Source organism: Anas acuta, chromosome 2 (genome assembly GCF_963932015.1).
Source record: "Anas acuta chromosome 2, bAnaAcu1.1, whole genome shotgun sequence".
Lineage (NCBI taxonomy): Eukaryota > Metazoa > Chordata > Aves > Anseriformes > Anatidae > Anas > Anas acuta.
The window spans coordinates 106,171,387-106,185,490 of NC_088980.1; the positions used below are offsets into that span (position 1 = coordinate 106,171,387).

The 14,104-nt window shown below is 47.3% G+C and overlaps 1 protein-coding gene and 1 long non-coding RNA gene across 9 annotated transcripts in view; one reads left to right on the top strand and one right to left on the bottom strand.

The window, feature by feature from the left end:
• The first annotated feature begins 308 nt into the window (after positions 1 to 308).
• Positions 309 to 9,392, top strand: LOC137850957 (uncharacterized). Its single transcript, XR_011092924.1, has 2 exons — positions 309 to 1,997; positions 2,429 to 9,392. It is a non-coding gene; the product is annotated as an uncharacterized lncRNA (long non-coding RNA).
• Positions 9,082 to 14,104, bottom strand: part of DLGAP1 (DLG associated protein 1) — a 419,465-nt gene continuing 414,442 nt past the window's right edge. For all 8 annotated transcript variants that reach the window (XM_068671536.1, XM_068671535.1, XM_068671534.1 and 5 more), the window contains one exon: positions 9,082 to 12,957. In XM_068671536.1, the coding sequence (XP_068527637.1) occupies positions 12,748 to 12,957 (210 nt within the window). In that variant the 3' untranslated portion in view covers positions 9,082 to 12,747. The remainder of the gene's footprint in view (positions 12,958 to 14,104) is intronic.

Genomic DNA, 14,104 nt, shown 5'->3' on the forward strand with positions numbered 1-14,104 from the left:
CTGCCTCAAAAAATGACTTGCTGGCAGCTCTGCTGAGGCAGGAAACGTGACCCCGCTGGCCGCTTTGTTGTGCTTGCTGAACCTGGAGGGAACTTGCTTTCAGCCTCTCTGTTCCCCTGCAGATTTGCTTTCCACCCTCGCCTTGCCCCAGCCCTCCTTCACATGCTCCTGGCTGGGCATTGCCTGCAAGGCACGGGGAGAGCTGCAGCCCCGGTGCATCGCTTGTGCAAGGATGAGGCAGAGCTCGCTGTGCCTCCCTCCCTGCGGGATGCGCTTCCTCCCAAGGAAATCCCCCACTGCGAGGCAAGCCCTCGGAAAGAAGCAAACGTTTCAGTTAGGGATAAGGAGAAGAAAAACACAGTCCTTCCCACTCCTCGGCTCTGTGGTTTGTCTGAGCTCACTTCCTTGGAATACATCAGGGTTTGATCTGTAAAAAGAGATATCTAAAAACGTGTAAAATCTTAACTGTTCCGGTGATAGCAGCGTAATCTGCCTTTGATCACGTAAATTGTCAAAGCACAGCTCTATCTGCTGCCCAGGGACTGCAGGAAATGCACAGGCACTTACGCAAATGCATAGAGAAGGGGATGCTTTGCAGGGCTGGTGGGCTGGGGGGGAGATGGCTCTTGCTGCAGCTTTTGGTTCGTGGATCATGGCTGGAAGGTTTGGCAAACCTGGCTCTCCCATGTCACTGTTCTGCAAGTTCCCAGGGCTCCTGTTCCTGCTGTGACTGTGTCTGCGAACTGCTCACAGCCCGGTTGTGCAATCCTTGGGTGCTGGGAGGTTTCCATAGCTCTTTTCATGAACACTGGTGGCATTTACCAGCAGAGTCAGCAAGCTGGGTTCTTTGGCTGTGTTTTTTCTCCAAATAGCCACAGGGACTGCAGTGTTCATGTTTTGCCTCTAAATCCCCATGACTTTGGCCAGTTAAGGGATATTTGCACATGGGTGGGTGAATCTGACAGCAAGAGACAAAACAATTTCTTTGAGAACCTTGAGGGGAGCCAAGGCTGCGCCAGAGCCTGACCAGGGCAGGAGGCAGCAGCAGCACAGCGGGGCACAACCCGCAGCTGGGGAGCTGTCAGGCAGGACTTAAACTCCGTGCAAAATGGGAATTTTCCTCTTTCCCAGATTTGCAAAAGATGTTGCAAACCCTCGTGAGAGACAGTTTCGGTATAGCATAGGAGTGCATCCATCACTGCGTTCACAACAACCGCACTTCGTAGCACTTAAACCAGATCCTTTCCCTCTCCTTTATTATGTTTGGTGCACAAGATGAGTGACAAGACACTGGATTCTGGTACTTCACCTGGCTTGCTTTAATTTGCACGTTGAAGGACCTGCAGAAAGCTGTCAAGAGAGCAGGATGAGCCCTCCATTACTTGGTTACACCAACAAGACTCCTCTGGCAGCTGTGCCATGCTATGCCTGAGGATGCAACCTGCTTTTAGGGCAGGCTCCATCATTTTTCCTAGGCTGTGAGTGTTGCACAGGTGCAGAACAGCTTGCAGAGGAATGTGGGGCAGCACTACCGAAACTGGGTGCAAGTTTGTTGTGCTGGCTTTGTTTGTTTTTTTCACCTCAGCGATAATTCTTAACCAGCGTGCAATCTCTGTTCTATGTACTTTACAACTCCTCGTGATTTACTGTGATAATCGAGAACTTAAAACAGAAGCCCGGCCCTGAACCTTTTCACTACAAGGAAAACAAGACCTTTGCACTGTCGGCTGAGCTCAGAGCCTCCATCCATGGCTCAGCCTCTTCTCAGGTGCAAAGAGCCCCAAAGTCCACGGAAATCAAAGTCATGCTGATGGCAGAGTGTTTTTCACTGAAGTAGGCGGAGACCGAGCGCTTTACTATGACACGAGATCTCTCCTGTCGGCCTGCTTGTAAAAAAAAAAAGAGAAGAGAAGGCACCCAACTGGTGGAAACAAGAGTATAAATGCCAGGATCACCAACAACATGCTGCCCATGGCTCAAAGTACAATCCGTGATGGGTAGGTGCTGAAACATTAACCAGACCTTGGGAAAGCGTCTGTAGTTGCCGCTTCGTGTCCACAGCAGCCCTCTGGCAAGCCGGGAGCAAGGGCTGTGCTGTTGCTGTGCCGGGAGAAAGGGCACGGCGGTGTTTGCGCAGCGCAGCTGGACCCACCGGCGATGGCCCCACAGGGTGTGCATGTGTGGGGTGGTGTCAGGGGCTGTAGTGAAAAGTTACGAGATTTTTCCAGAGGGAGCCAGCACCCTGAGCCTCCCCAGATGAGCTGCAGGTTGTGGGAAGCATGAATAGTTTACGAAATTGAAGGCTGCAATGGCCAAGGGAGAAGGGGGATACTGGGGATGCTTTTGGGCTCACACCTTGGAAGGTCTGGATCTGGGTGGTGGTTTTAGTATTTATATTCTGCATTTATTTATTTTTGCCGCTGGTGAGCTGTGCTGGCAATGAAGTGAGGAGGCACAACAAGCCAGCAGCCGTTCTCGACTGCGCAAGCATTGTAATTGCTGCTCCCTGAACTCATCTGACACCAGGTACGGGCAAACATCCCTCGCTGCCCGGATGGGTGACAGTACATAAATCTTGGGAGCACTCTTGGGAATAATGAGCCTTTTCCAACTCTGCCTTTGAAGTCCGAAGAAGTTGTGTGTGCTTGATTGATAGACGGTGGCCCGGCGCGGCCCGGCTGTGCGTGGTGGTGCAGCACAGCTCCCAGGGCCTTGTCCTCACCCAGAGGAGGGGACAGCCAAGCTCGACACTCTCAGCTGTAGAAGCTGTCACCTCCTTCCCGAACGTGATACCGCCAGCAGGGAGCTGGCCTGCAGTGTTTTCTGAAGCTTGGTGCTGGGCCAAAAGCCATTCTGCAGTGCCCGCCCCTGCCATATAGGTGTGTAATATTAACTCACCTGGTTTCCGCTGCGGGCTCCTCCACAGCTGCTAACGTATCTCCACGTGTTATCAGTACGTCTCTGCTACAGACTTCCTCAGTCTGGGTTTAAGGGACAACATGTTCCTGCTCGGGAGAAGCAAGGGGATGTCCTGCCCTGCTCGTGCTGAATCACTCTTACCTGGCAAGGGCTGGCAGAACGGCGAGGCCATGTTTTATTGTAGTGTACTACAGCTGCAGAAAAAGTGTTGGATTTGGGGTTTTTATCGGACGACTATTTCCTGATCAGGTTGATGAAGTCTTTAGGTGGAAGACTTTGCCTTCACATCTCTTTGTCAAACAATCGCTCTCCGAGTAGTGATAAAAGAACAAACATGCTCAATTACGACGCTTTAAATCATACAAGCCATTTCCAAAGGCAAATAACAAGATCACAGCAGGTGAGTTTTCTTTTAGCAAACACCACGAGACACAAAACATCAACATTCACACGGTGTTCAGCCCACCACAATGCAGCCTCTCCAGCTGGGTCTTTGGAGGCGCACTAGTAGGAATATTAAACCCCACTGAATACCTTCTTATGATATTCATAATTTAACCCCAACCGTGCACGTGTGTGACCAATACCGTGGACTGTGACTGTGGGGCACCAGAGCCAACCCCCCAGTGATGCTGAGGACTGTGCCACAACTCCTGCTCAGCCCCTGCTCCACACACAATGCTTGCGCCGTGGTGGCTGGAGCCCTCTTAGGTGCTGTCAATATTCATCAGAAGCAACTTCTTAGAAGGAGCAATGTGGGAATAAGTGTGTTACTGTGTGAGCTGTCAGCAGATGTGCAAAGGACTTTTTGTATTGAAAAGGAAAAGAAAAAAAAAAAAAAGCATTAAAAATACCATTGCCATGTTGCCCTCTGGGTTTACACAAATGTGGCACAGAGAAGAATTAGGCTTTTGCAGTTTCATGTTTCCTTGACCTTTTGAGAGAGGAATTAAAAATCAGATCCAACTTCTGCTCCCAGTTACAATGCTGAAAGTCCAGAGCAAATATAATGTACTGGCCCCTGAGGTGTGGGAGCAGAATTTCATCTTGCCTTCTGAAAAACCTGAGAGAGAGCTGAGGTATAAAGAGGCTCGAATAAAAGCTGGATCATCTGAGTGCTAAACCTCTCTCCCAGGTGGGTGCAATTACTGGTGTGTAAGCAGATTCCTTCACCTGCTCTGGTGGGGTTTCTGACTTGGGATCAGTGCAAGGTAAGGAGAAAATACACGTCTCCTCCAGCATGATGTCTGCTCACAGTGTGACGAGGAGCGTGCCGTGGGAAGAAGCTCGCAGCCAGCAGCATCCCTGCTGTGACTCAGCTGCTGGAGCCCGGCGGTGCTGGCCGTGCCTGCTGCAGCAGCAGCAGAGAGGCAGGCAGAGCTGCTGTGCCAGCACCCGTGTCGCTTGACACTTAGAAAGCCCTCGGACCATTAACACTAAGCTCATGCGTGCTGCATGACATGAAAACATTTCCAGTTAAAGATCATTTCAGACTGTCATTATATTGACTTACGCAAATGTTGACAAACAAAATCTGCTTGGATTATGCTCTAACGACAAGCTCTGCGTGCTTCAACAGGTTTTCTTTGTTTTGGCTTGGTTTCTTGTATTTATTTTCAGCTGTTCACTGCTAAGATGTATTTTTGTTCTGAGAGGACAAATGCAGCGGGGGGTTGCTTCCTACCTGGAATCTCGACATTGCCTGGGAGAAGCTGGCTGCCACGAATCATCACGGCAAAATGCTGTACAGCACACACATAGCTTTCTTTTTTTTTTTTTTTTTTTTTTTTTTTTTCCCCTTTTGGAGACAAGCACGTGGCTATTAAACAAAGGACAAGAAGTGAGGGGAGTACACTGCAATTTGCTAATGTGTGGCTGGGTTCCCAGTTCCCTGTGCATTCCTGCAGCCAGACTGCAGTCGTCATGATGCTATTGCCAGGAAAGATGTAAACAAAAGGAAACTCTCTCTGTCAGTTGAAGCATTAGGTTAATCATGCAAAACAATACTTTGTAGTCATTGAGGTCGAGCCATATGCTCCCTAGTTATCATAGATGTTATTCGCTTTATACAGATATACTGCTTCATTGGCATAAAGGACCGGTTTTTACATCTCTTTAAATCACAGCAGTATTTACTATGTGGAGAGTCAGGGCACTGAGCAAAGCCATTGGACCCTGTCATGTAGGACTGTGACTTAAAATTCAGGTGCTTTAGGCACAGCTCTTTTGGGATCACTTGGAGATTGGCAGAGAAACATTTTTCTGTTGAAGTAGTTAAACGATCATCTTTATGCCTCAGTCAAATTTCACAACTGGAAATTATTCTGGGGTGAAGTCTCCTTTTTTTTTTTTTCCTGACACTGCAATCACAACTGCGAAACTTCACTTAAAATCAAAGGCCGGTGTTTATTCTGGGTTAAAACAGCTGCTAGCGAGATGGGAACAAGACTCAGACTCTTCTTTCCCACCATGAGGGCTTACACAAGAGCAGTGACAGCCATGAACTGACCTGGAACTTTTAACTCAGATTATTTGTGTTAAACCTGTGCCATGTCCTCCTCTAATTGGTGTCTTTTCAGCTGTGTGTGATGGAGTCCTGCCCTGTGCAAGCCCTGGTGTTGTCCAGGGACTTGCATCTCCTTGTGTCTTCAGCTGGGGTTTAGAGAGCTGCTTGGGAGCATGATGTTGCCCCAACATGTTTGAGGCTTGCAAATTGCATGGTGTACATAGTAGTCGTGGTGGTACTGATGCCCTGGGAAGGGATGTCAGATACTCAGAAACTATTTAATGAAATTTTGCTCCACGACGGGAAGGAATTTCCCCTTCAGCTGTTGCTACAGACTGTAACGGCAAATGCTTTTTTCACAGATTGAATTATTGCAGTTTTAATGATGGTGTCCACCCTCTTCTGCCCCATCCTTCTTCTTTCCACTTTCTCCTCCCCTAGGGCCAATGGTGGGACTCCCTGCTGCAGCTCTCAGTGCTGCAGCCTGTGTTGTCCGTGCTTGTTTTGCCCCAGTAGCAAGGCTGAATGCCATGGCAGTTTTGCTGTATCGCCTGTGAACTGCCTGGACAGCGTCAATCTTTTACCTTTCGCTGTCAGTTGTGTAGAGAGACGAGGAATGACACACACGTAGGTACATCGGGTATCTCCATCTCCCCTTAGGGCTAGGGTAGATGTGATTTGCCAGACCTAGCTACAAATTGAAGAAGTCTCAGTATTTTATTTTATTTTTTCCATGTGATAGGAAAGTTTTCTTCCTAAGACCAGCAAAACAACTGGAGCACCCTGACTTATTACCATGAACACTTATTTCACCACCTTCCCCCACCCAAAAAAAAAAAAAAAAAAAAGAAAAGAAAGAAAAAAGGACATGCTAGAGGATGACAAATAGCACAGCCCAATTCATGCAATGCATTAACATCTCACCGCTACACACTTTCTGGAGCATACACAACAAAAGAAGGAATGATTACAGTTCTGGTTCAAGGACCACAGCAATCCAGCGCTGAACACGCACTTGTGAAGCAATTCCAGATTGCAATTTTGAGCACCGATAGCCAGTACAATAGGAAAAATAAGCCACGCTGTATTAAGGACATGCCTTTGATAATTCTCTCTTTATAGCTAAAAGCCAGGGATAGCTGGTAGGCTTGGCATCCCGCTGGGGAAATGGGATAGTTGCACAGGAAGGGGTTGCCTTTTGCCATTTCACATCTACGCTCCCAATTTCTAGCCTCCAGCCTGAACCCTGTGCCTCAGCACGCAGCTGTTTGCACAAGTGACTTATCGTGCCTCCGCGAGCTACCCGGCACCCAGAAAACATCCTTCTCACTGCTCTACTGCTTTAACTCCTTTCAAGGCCCATCCCTTTCTGCAAACCTTTGACAGCTTTAAAACGTCGCAGAGCAGCAGCTTCCTGGGGACGCTCTGGGGCTGGGCAACCTCTGGATTCTCCGTCGGCACTGAAGCGCTCCAGCATTTCTCCTCTTTGAATAGAGCTGGCAAAATCCGTAATTGCTTCCATTCTGCTTGGCTAGAAAAGAGAAAAAGCCAGGCACCCCACCACGGGGACTGCTCAACGCAGAGCAGATATGATGGAGGCCTCTGCACCAGGGCTCATCCACCAGAGGTGATGGCTGTGCTCAGGCTGTTTTTTTGTTTGCTTGTTTTCTTTCTCTGTTTTCTCTCTCTCTCTTTATATTTTTTCCCTTTCATGTGTTTTTTTCCTTCCCCTGGGTGGAGCAGCACCGGTGAGGTGATGACTTACCTGCCACAACTTGGGAGATAGCGATCTTGAACTGACAACGTTCACACAATGCCCCAGTAGAGCTTTTCTGGCTCTAATTTCTATGATTATGTTGTTACCGGATCAGTGAAGAGAACCATGAAAAACACAATTACCAGGAAGCCCTGCTCCTTTCCTTGTCTCTTTGTCTTGCTGCAGATTGGGCATGTGACTCACAGAGAAATAGAAGACCGGCTGTATTCGTTTGTATGACCCAAAAGGGTGCTGCCTGCTGATCAGACCCAAGCGTGGGAAAGCCTGGCCGCTGGCTGAAAAGGCCGCTCACGTCATGTTTTGCAGCTGGCAGTCAAACGCATCCTGGTGAATCAGGCGACAGCAGCTACCTTGCCTGCTACGACGGCAGCTGAGCAGGAGCAGAGGTGCTGCGAAAACCTCCCTCCTGCATCGGCAGCACAGGGAAGGGAGGAATGAAGGTTGTCAATGAGCTTGGTGCAGCAGGACGGCAATTTTTTGGGGGTCTTTGGCGTGGCACCAGACTAAAGGAAAAGGGGACAGGCAGGCTTTGACTGTGGGTGTTGGTGGCAGGCTTGCTCAGTGCAAGCCCCCTTGTGCATCATGGGCTGCTCGGGCAGACCCCGACCCTTCTGATGCACAGTGGGGAAGGAGAACCTCGTGGGCCGACTGCCACTCCAAGTATTATGAATTGCTATCAAAAAATATTGTCTGTCTCCAAGTTAGCACAGACTCAGCAGATTTGATGGGCAAGCATGCTCCGAAGGGATGGTTAAAATGTGTTATTTGCCTATTGCGTGCTGCAAAAATAAATATCCGAAGCATGAGAGAACAAACCTTGGCAAACAAAAGCGTCAACAAGCTGTGTTTGTGGGGGAAGGCTCATCATTTGGAGGGAACGTTGAGCTGGAAGGGAACACTGAGTATAAATAAGGATAAAGTTTACCTTAAGCAGGCATGAAAGGCAGGGCTATGAGCCACAGCTTGGACTTTGCCATTCTTCCGGTGAGACAAGGGTTTGTAACACCTCTGCTATCTCGTGCTCTCTGATGTGGCCTCACTGCAGAACGATACCAGCCACTGCAGGAAGGTTTTTAAACAATAAGACATTTTTAGTGGGGGCACCCCTAGTTTGTCAGTTTATGAGTGACCAGGGAAGCTGTGAATTCCCGCAGATGAAGGGATCCCACTGTCAGATCTCAGTAGTAAAATATGGTAAAACTTTTAGCTGAAGTTTTGCTGCCTCTAGATCACAAATCTTTTTGATCTCCCTGGGTCTCAAGAGTGGACAAATGGTACATGGTGGATCGCTGGCATGCTATTCGTACGGTTGTGAGGCATATAGACTGAAATATGTTAAAATGCCAGCATTTGCTGGTACAGCCGAGAGCAGTAACACCATCTGGAAACACTGCTACAGGATTTGGTGACTGTCGTTGTTACACCGACTGGGAAAAACCCAGCCAGAAGGCAGGGTGAAGGGAAGCCCAGCCACTTCTGCTCAGCACCTCAGAGATATTTCGGCCGTCCCTGGGGATGAGCACGGTGTGGCAAAACACTGAGTGGTGCAGAACTGCTCCAGGCCTTGTTGGCCACCGCCCGCCCAACATCCGCCATCCCTGGTGGGATTTGGCCAGTCCCTGTGCAGAAGTGCCTTCAGAGGTTTTCCTGAAGATCAGGGGTGGGATGACGGCGGTTTTTGGCCCATGAGGAGCCCTGTGCTGAGGGCACTGCCAGGGCCAGCAGCGCGGCTCTGCATCCAGGACCTGGCAGGATCAGTCTTGGGCTCTGAGCACTAAGAGCGAAACAGGCCCCTGGCTGGGCCTTTATCCTCAGCCACCTCAAGTGAAGCCTTTCGGCGGTTCCGGGCAAGTGAATTTGTATTGAAAACCCACAGCTCTTACAAGCAGTGCATTAATTATTTTATTAATTTGCTCTTTTTACATTATGGGAAACATTCATCTATTTACATTTTCCTGTCCACACACAAACTAGATAGATAATCCTATGAAAACCCAAATCATTAAGCCATAAAAACACTCTCCTCTGTCTAAAGGCTTTCAAATTTGTGTCTTTTGTTTCAAATCAAAAACATTTTTAAAATCACATTTGGGAATGCAGGTAGGCCAGTGATTTACATTCCAGTTACTTAAAATATGTATTTGACCTTTTTCCTTAAAAAAAAAAAAAAAATCAAAAAAAGAAACAACCCCCAAAAAAACAATAAATTCACAAAGATACAGTTCAAATTAAAATGATAGTGCACATCAAAGCGTTAAGGGAACACCAATAAATAAACTGAAATATATTACAAATAAATTATTTCTATTTACCTTTTCAAATATTAAAAATCTTTAATCCATTTCTTCATCTTTCTTTACAAAAAGATTATGAGAATTTCATGGAAACATCTGCAAAAAATATAATAAATACTTTTTTTTTTTTCTTTTTAACTTTTGAAGCAGGAGACAAAACCAACCTTTTCTAAAATTTCCCCGAGGAAAAAAAAAAAAAAGAAAAAAAAAAAGAAATACTTTAGTACGAAAGTGAAACAGAATATAGGCATTTTTAATATACACTGGGCAGGTTAGACTAAAAACAAATAGTTACAAAAACAGATGATACAGCAAATATACTATTTGTGTATTAGTACTGGTAAATGAGTCAAGTGGTTAACTTGTGGCATTCTAGGGGCAGAAGTATTATATTTTATATTTACCGGTCTTGGCTTTATTTTTAAAATTTTGCTAAAAAACTAAGCAAACATTGCAATTCTCTCTCCAGAGCCAAATGATCTAACAGGCATTCAGCTAAGAATATTTAAAATATATAAGAAAAATATTCTGTGATATACAAATACAATAATTCATAATATACAAGACTAGATAGTCTTCCCTTTTCTGCTTTTTTTAGGGGGGCACTTGCTAGATATAAATTTCTGTAGCCACTTGTCAACCAAAATCTTAACTCATCTTTCATAAAACATCCACAAAACTAAATAATCTGAAACACAGCTGTGAATGTGGACTCTCACCTGGATACAGCTTTGTATACCTCAGTACAAATGAGTTCCAAATAATTAATACTTAATATGACTATATGCTCAAAAGTGGCAGTTGGCACTAGTATATACTGCAAACACGGTGAAGTTTCGTTGCTGCTAAAAGTCAGATGAAGTGTTTCAAAACTAGCAAACACACGGGTATTCGAACGCTGAGAGGGTCAAACCTTTCAAAGCTCCTATAACACAAAGCACTCTAGGGTTACACTGGATTTCCGATTACTCTAGTTAAAAGTCTTTTATATATTAAATTATTAGCCCTTATCTTGTAAACCACAGCAGTAAGTATTTGTGCCCTGTTTATAAAGACATAGCTCAGATATCAATGGCTTTGAGAGGTAGCAAATTCTCTAGTGGTTTTAGTATGCTCTCGTGAAAATACTTGGTGCCAGAACCTATTACCTCTCCTATTTTCTTGAGTAAAATTAAATTAGCACCTGGCTATGATGTCGTAGGAAAAGAAGCTGTCTGGCATGACCTCGATGAATACTTTTAGCACGAGCTTCACTTTTCGATGACAATTTCCAATGCTCTGAAAACGCGAGCTGCAGGATTTCGCCAGCCCTGCAGTGGGAAGTCGCAGAGGCTGGGCCAGCTTTTAACAGCTAAGGGCACAGGAAGCCAGCGCTGGTTTGCTGCCCTCAGTGCACACCATGCCCCACCATGGGGCTGGCTGTCCCTAAGCCTGTCCCCAGCAGGAGCAGAAGGCCGCCTTCCTCCCAGGTGCCTCAGGTGATGGATGGGGACCACAGAGTGGTCCGGAGAGCACCACCCTGGGACTCCGGGCATAGCTGTGTTGGCCAAACCCGCTGTCCCCAGTTCTGCCGTACCCAGCAGGTGCCAGGGAGGCACGCGTGCGCACACCCACACCTTGTTGTCGTTGGCACATGGGGCACAGCTTTCCTCATGTTGGCACAAGAGCTTCCCGCGGCTGAGCGGGCAGAAGCCCCCAGCTCGGCTGGGGGGAGGCTGGGGGGCCAGAGAGCAGGGCCAACTGCTCCCGCTCCTCCCCAGCCCTATTGTCTGTGATTTACCCCCGGTATTAATGAGCTACTTGGGATGCATATTTTTCGTGATTGCAAAACAATGGCAGAAGCGGGGGTAGGAAAGCTTGTCGTGGAAAGAAATTAAGTTCATATTGATCCCGTAACTTGTGAAAAATACTTTATTGTTCTTGTTCAGATGGGTACTTTATACTATTAGGAGGAGACTGATTTAGAAACTTACTCCTAGATAACGGACCGTTTGGTGATAAGCAGTCTGCACGGTAGCATACAACCAGCTGTGGATAAAGCAAAGCCTCGCCTGGAGAAGCATCTCAGGCTCTGTGTACAACAATTCGCTTACAGGTGTTGGTGTGTGGCTGTGTGTACATGTGAGATCGGATAGTCCCACCAAGAGTAAGACATCAACAAAACCAAGCTTTTTTTTTTTTTGCCTTTTTTTTTTTTTTAACCAATATAATCCATACAATACAATACAAGAGGAATTGACAATACAGTACAATTTTAAAAACTCTTAATACTTGGACAAGAAAATCCTTCTTTTATATTATCTTCAACTGTCCTTGCTTCTTATCTCCTTCCTTTTCACTCTTTTATTGCCTTTCAAAATAGATTATTTCCCTGGAAGATCGAATTTACAATCTTCTGCTGATTGAAATGTTTAAGTAGTGATTGATGAAATAAAAATGAGGCAGTTTGTGCAGCTGTGAGTGTGCAGGCATCTTTCCACAGGATCTTTTCTATCCCTTGCCATCTCACCTGCAGGATATGCTTCCATTTTTCACCCCCAGCTCTGTGTTTCTACCTCCCCCTCCCCGCTCCCGCCCCGACCTCTCCCCCCCCCTTTGTGACTCCTTAAATTCAGGTGAGAAGGTGTGATTCAGAGGTTTAGAATAAAGTGCGCCATCTGCTTTAGAAAAAAAAAAAAAGTAATAAAAAGAGGGGAATCCGAGTCATAGCTCCTTTCATCTTTTATGAGGAAGACGGCAGAGTCCAAAAGGATCACCCTGCGTGACTGAAATTTCCAAAATCCCCTGCGGTTTGATATTGCTGTACACTAGGTAACAGGCTAGCTTTAGATCAACTAAAGGTTGTGAGTGGGTTAAATGGAGCGCCTACTGTACAGGAGCGCGTGTGCATGGGAGTCTGAGCGCCGCGTTTATTGGTTTCAAACAGAAAGAGGATCGCACTCGTTTACATGAGGCAAGGTGGCAGCATCAGTACATGTGTGACAAAGCATCGTGATGACATGGGCAAACCTTCAGGAAGCGAGGGTGGTTAGAGGACACCTCTTGGAGGACCGACAACTACGCCACGGCGGTGGGATTCATCGGGGTCACCGGGACTGCGTACAGAGAGAGGGGAGGGAGGGGAAGGGGGAGAGAGCAGAGAGAGGAGGAGGTACAAATACTCGGTGGTGGTGACCTGGAGCAGGAGCCTAGAGGGGCAGATAGTACAGGAGACTTGTCTTGCCAGAGAGAGTCCTCCTGGTCGGATCCCTTCATAGCCTGGTCTGGGCTTCGGGGATGTATATCTCAATGCTTTCGGCGCTCTCGGTGGCTGAGTTCTGCCGGACGGACGCCGCGCGCTTGGCAGCCATCAGCCGCTTCCGGGCCTCCTGACGCTGCGAGCTCTCCAGAGAGCGTTCCCGGATGAGCGGCACCTGACCTTTCGATGGCTTCTTTGGCACTGGAGGAGGGACCCTTCTCTCCTGATCAAAGCAGAAGGTTAATGGCATTATACAGCTTCTCAGGGAAAGGCGGGAAAAACTAGGACGCGTCAGTAGTTAGAACACACATTTTACCTACGGTCTGTTAGCTCCTATCTGCCCTTTAGTCTTCAGTGAACTGGCTAGAAACTGAGCTAGAGAGGAGAGCGTCTCAGGCGCGGCCTCGTACCACCGGCACCGCTTCACGCGGCTGAGGAATAAATCCTGCTCTCGGCAGCGCGACCCCGGGGGGCCCCGGCTCCTGCAGCTCTGTTAACAAGCCCGGCTGACCGCAGCCGGCACCGCCGGGACGGGGCCGAGATGTGCACGTCACCTCGCCCCCCAAAAACGGCACCGAGGCAGCGCGAGGTGGTCCTGCGGCAGCGCTGGGATGCGGTGGGCTCGGCATCCCACCTGCGGCTGTCAGCTAGCTGCCTGCGTGCGGTTGGTGCATCAGGGTGATAACCATCAAAAAAAAATAACAACAAAACCAGATATTCACGTACATATTTCATAGAAACTTAGTAGCCTGCTCCCAAGTCCCCTGCTTCGGGTCTGCCTGCGCAAGCTTGTATAAACCCTGGCCTCCTGCTAAATAAGCATGCCACACTACAGCCAGCTCTAGCTTGAAAAACTGGTAGGAAAAAATTAAGCACCATGAAGGGAACATGCATTAATCATCACGGTGGCAGCTAGCTCCAGATATGCGATTGACAAGGAGGACTTTTATGTACAGCCTGGTGCGTGGGTACAAAAAAAAAAAAAAAAATCAGAGCGCGATCTTTCCTGAAAAAGAAAAGTGTATTCAGGTCTGAATTTCAGGCGTCCACAAAGACTTTGTCAAGTTAATTAGATTGTCTTTTAAGTTACATCCCCTTCCAACTGTGAACACGGCCTCTGAACGAAGGGATTTTATCACACTACAAAGGTCCCATTCTGCCCTTGCGTTTTCTCTCATGCTGATCACAACAGCGTCCACGGCTTGAAAGATAAAGGTGCTTAGTTACACTTATTCATACTTTGCTTTTTCCCTCCATCCAAGGATTAATTTATGCTGCTTAAAAAGGACCCAATGGCAAAGGCCAAAGGTGATTGCAAATATCATTTCCACAGAAAGTTTTTTCTTTTCTTTTTCTTTTTAAGAAATGAG